Below are 4189 nucleotides of genomic sequence, written 5' to 3'. Positions count from 1 at the left end.
TTAGGAAAGAAATGACACAAAGCGAGCGCCATATCAGTGTCAGTGTGTCGCGATGTCAGTGACACATGCCACTATCCACCACTGGCACATGCCAATAATGTCAGTGACACATGCCACTATCCACTGGCACATGCCAATGAAGACCGGATGTGCCACCGGATGTGCCAATATGCATAGTGACATGTGCCATTGGCTTCTGTGCGTCAGATGCCATGTCACTTAATGTTAAAACTGCTACTGGAATTGTGGCGAAAAGACATATGATTTACCATCTCTCAGTTCCACCTTAAGAAATACACTTGACATGATTGGAGAGCGCGAGCGCGCTGCAGCGGATCTGCTGTACTATATAAACCCACACGCGCTGCATAGAGTCAGCGGACAGCTCAGTGGTGGTGAAACAACAGGTTACTCACACTTCAAACACTGACAAAGAAGACAATCCGCAATGGAGACAATCTCATGGACACTTTTTCTACTTTCTCTTACATATTTGGAGGGATCTTCGCAAGACTTCGGACAGACACAGTTCATCTGCACGTCCGTGCCTAAGGATATGGACCTGTGCGCAGCCACCATGCAGAACAGCGGGCCAGCGGAGGATCTGAAGACCACGGTAATGCAGTTAAGAGAGACAGTCCTACAGCAGAAGGAAACTATCATGAATCAAAAGGAGACGATCAGGGAACTAACTTCCAAGTTGAGCCGCTGTGAGAGTCAGAGTGTTCTGGAGCCCGTGACTGGAGGTCGTAGGAAAGAACCGGGCAAAAACACGATGGGAGACGTGTCCCGCGGCCCGACAGATACTCTAACCCAACTCGGGCAGACTTTAGCCACCCTTAAACAAAGATTGGAAAACTTGGAGGTATACATGACGTAATGATTTGGACTTTTCAGCTTAAGACTGACTCCATCTAGTGCATTTCCTAATAGTCTATATCCCGCATGTCTTTAAAAACACAAACTCATGCAATGCATGATAAATTCCATTAAGTTAAAATATTTTTAGCCAGATTGAGTAATCTTAATGGGGTCGAAAGATTTGGAGTGGAGGTCTTTAGCAGATTTAGTCAATGTGTCACTGGTTCACGGCAGGCTGCGCTAAGCCTGAAATTGGCTTATAGTCTCTTATAAGTATCCCATGTTTGCGTTTTAAAGTATTCGTTTGAATAAGCACCCTCCTATCTCATGTTTTCCCGTAGCAGTACAGCAGGAACAACGGCTCTGTCCAGGCGAACAGCCTTAAAGATCTGCTTCAAAATAAGATCGAGGATATGGAGAAGCAGGTGCTGTCCCGGGTCAATACTATGGATGAGAGCAAACCCGGGCAGAGGAACGACACAGATCAGCGCAATCGAGTGGAGTCAACTCTCACCTCCTTACATCAGAGAATTAACGACCTGGAGAAAGGTATTAGATGTCGTTCCATGAGAAATTTTACTTATTTGAGAGGCAAATAATAAATCTGAACTGGCTATTTACTACAATAATTATGTTTGAGAAGCATGGTAGTTACAGTAAAACAGCAATGTCTAGGCGTGTAATGGCGCAGAGGATGGTTTGGGAGGGGGAGCTGCATTGCTTAGCATTTTGAGCTAATAAACAGCGGTGTAGCGTAATATTATGACAGATAATTTGGTCATTCTCAAAGCTAGTAGGTCTTCTCTGAATAGCAGCGTAAAGTTTGCTTCTCAAAGCGCAGCCAGCTCAGCGCAGCATGCGAGAGTCAAATAAATTGTTTTTAAATAATCATTAGTTGCACAAATTAAAAAGAAAGAACGCAAATGATTTTTTTATTTTTTTTATTATTGATTAATTGCATGAGTTTGGTTGGTTTACCCTTAAGTTGTTAGTTAGATTTTTTTTTAAAAGTAAAACCACTTAATTTACAGTGGCTTTCATTGTAAAATAAAAACAAGTAATTTACAGTAGTGCAATGTGTAGTCTAAGAACATCCTAAGTCACTTAAGCATCAGAGCAGTAGATGCAAGCAATGGGAGCATTTGGGCACTAGCCTTTGCTTAGAAGTCCTTGTGGAATAGAAGGAGAGAGAGAGAGAGAGTGAGAGAGAGAGAGAGAGAGAGAGAGAGAGAGAGAGAGAGATTAAGAGTGTTAAATCCTAACATTATTACTTTTTACTCTGCAGGTTCAAAAGGTAACAGGCCACTGGACAAGTTTCAGATAACGTTCCCCTTAAGAACAAATTACATGTATGCCAAAGTGAAAAAAAGTCTACCAGAAATGTATGCTTTCTCTTTCTGCTTGTGGATAAAATCCAATGCATCACCCGGGGTAGGAACACCCTTCTCCTATGCTGTTCCTGGACAAGCCAATGAGCTCGTTCTCATAGAATGGGGGAACAATCCAATGGAGATTCTCATAAATGATAAGGTACAGTGTCAGAAACAATAATGCAATTATATAATGCATACCATGATTGTTAGGGGCTGTATTATACAGGAGATATATCTCAATGTGTATCTCTTGGTTTACTTAGATAAATGCTGAAGTCATTTGGTCTTTTAGCACTTAAAACAGAAGAGCAATTTGAGTAATCTACAGTATAACTTTACAGGTTGCAAAATTACCTTTCATTATCAACGATGGTAAATGGCATCACATCTGCATAACATGGACGACTCGTGACGGAGTATGGGAAGCATTTCAGGAAGGTGTTCTGCGTGGAACTGGAGAAAATCTGGCACCCTACCACCCAATCAAACCCAATGGTGTGCTGGTCTTCGGTCAGGAGCAGGTAAGACTCAAAATTATGCCTATTAGGCTTAATTTATGTAGAAAATGTCAGTTAATATTAGAAAGTGTAGTAATCGATCATGCTTATTTAGACTTAACAGGTTTGCCTGCTGTTCAGCAACCTAATATTGAATTTGGTTGTTTTTTGTACTTGCAGGACACACTTGGTGGAGGTTTCGATGCAACCCAAGCCTTTGTAGGTGAACTGGCGAACTTCAATATATGGGATAGAAAATTGACAGCTGGCGAAATTTACAACCTGGCAACCTGCAACAACAGAACACAAGCTGGCAATGTGTTATCATGGTCAGAGAGTAATATCGATGTGTTCGGTGGAGCCACTAAATGGACTTTTGAGCCCTGCCGTCAACTCAACTGAACTGCAAAGGGGCCAGATCCATGTTTCTAGTTTTTGTCTTTCTTGTCCTTAGTTTGACGTTCGTGAAAAAAAATAAAAAAAAAATAAAAAAAAACAGTTTGTAAAAAAAAAAAAACAGTTCTTGATAAAACATTCAAAGGTAAGCATAAACCTGGGGTTTCTATGAATAACTTAATATTTCTGTGCAAACTAGAATATATTTTTTTTTGTCTTAATAAAAAAGTGTCCTGTTGGTTGTCTTGCAAACCTCAAAGCGACAGTGTTACTTCAGGTTACTTTTAGCATTAGCAATGTTTTTTTGCTGCTTTTTTTTTTGCACATGGACACAGTTTGCTTATGTTTTCATTCATATATTTATTTAAAGGGGCCAACAACTGAAGAACTGTCTCTTTGCAGCATTTTGGGCTGTAAAGCAACAGTGCATCAGAACATAACTCTTGTGTTTTTTTTGTTTTTTTTCAAATGATCACACTTTGCTGATAACCCAATCACAAATCGTCACCATTTTAAATTATGGTTTATTTAATATTGGTACCCCATTCCCACCGGATCTTGCACTGTGATGGACTTGAAAATAAGATGGGAGAATAGTATTTATTTACTTGAAAGATGGTTTAAAAGGATGGCACTTCCTGCATTTGATTCCATTGATCTCACTGATGTTTCTGTAAGAATGTCGTTTAGTTGCCAACATGCTTACAGCCTGAGTGCCTTGAACTGATGTATCAGTTCAGCACACATTTTTAGTTTGCTTACTCCTTGTGTTACGCAATAACATTTTGCTTTTATTGATTAATTACTGTTTTTATGAAGCGTCTTCACCAGCAATTGTTAAGGCTCTGGTGTGTTTTACTCTGTTCTAGGAATGTCATTTGTACAGTAACAGCATGATTTATCAAATGCTGTAACATCAATGCTGACATCTGCTTCTCTTATTGTTCTGGGTTGGGTTTTTTACTGTATTGATATGTGCTAAAAGCGTGGGACTACTGAACGATGATAAAAATATAATTTTTTTAATAAAATTGTGATATACAGTATATATAAATAGCATTT

General features: G+C 39.7%; 1 protein-coding gene across 1 annotated transcript; it reads left to right on the top strand.

The window, feature by feature from the left end:
* The first annotated feature begins 200 nt into the window (after window positions 1-200).
* On the top strand, window positions 201-3248 carry LOC311301191 (neuronal pentraxin-1-like). Its single transcript, XM_084426129.1, has 5 exons — window positions 201-865; window positions 1203-1410; window positions 2147-2391; window positions 2576-2755; window positions 2912-3248. Exons 1-5 carry the CDS (start codon window positions 449-451, stop codon window positions 3131-3133), a joined length of 1272 nt encoding a protein of 423 aa, XP_084282255.1. The 5' UTR covers window positions 201-448; the 3' UTR covers window positions 3134-3248.
* The last annotated feature ends 941 nt before the right edge of the window (window positions 3249-4189 follow it).

The sequence above is a fragment of the Rutilus rutilus genome (assembly GCF_951802725.1).
Source record: "Rutilus rutilus genome assembly, chromosome: 12".
Lineage (NCBI taxonomy): Eukaryota > Metazoa > Chordata > Actinopteri > Cypriniformes > Leuciscidae > Rutilus > Rutilus rutilus.
The sequence above is the reverse complement of the archived record's forward strand: the minus strand, read 5'-3'. Positions and strand labels throughout refer to the sequence as shown.

What these genes read in the sequence shown, in the direction of transcription:
- LOC311301191 (XM_084426129.1), top strand. Translation starts at nt 449, where the DNA reads ATGGAGACAATCTCATGGACACTTTTTCTACTTTCTCTTACATATTTG. An exon ending in AAAGATTGGAAAACTTGGAG is followed by an intron (nt 866 to 1,202) that starts GTATACATGACG and finishes GTTTTCCCGTAG; the next exon opens with CAGTACAGCAGGAACAACGG. An exon ending in AGATTCTCATAAATGATAAG is followed by an intron (nt 2,392 to 2,575) that starts GTACAGTGTCAG and finishes ATAACTTTACAG; the next exon opens with GTTGCAAAATTACCTTTCAT.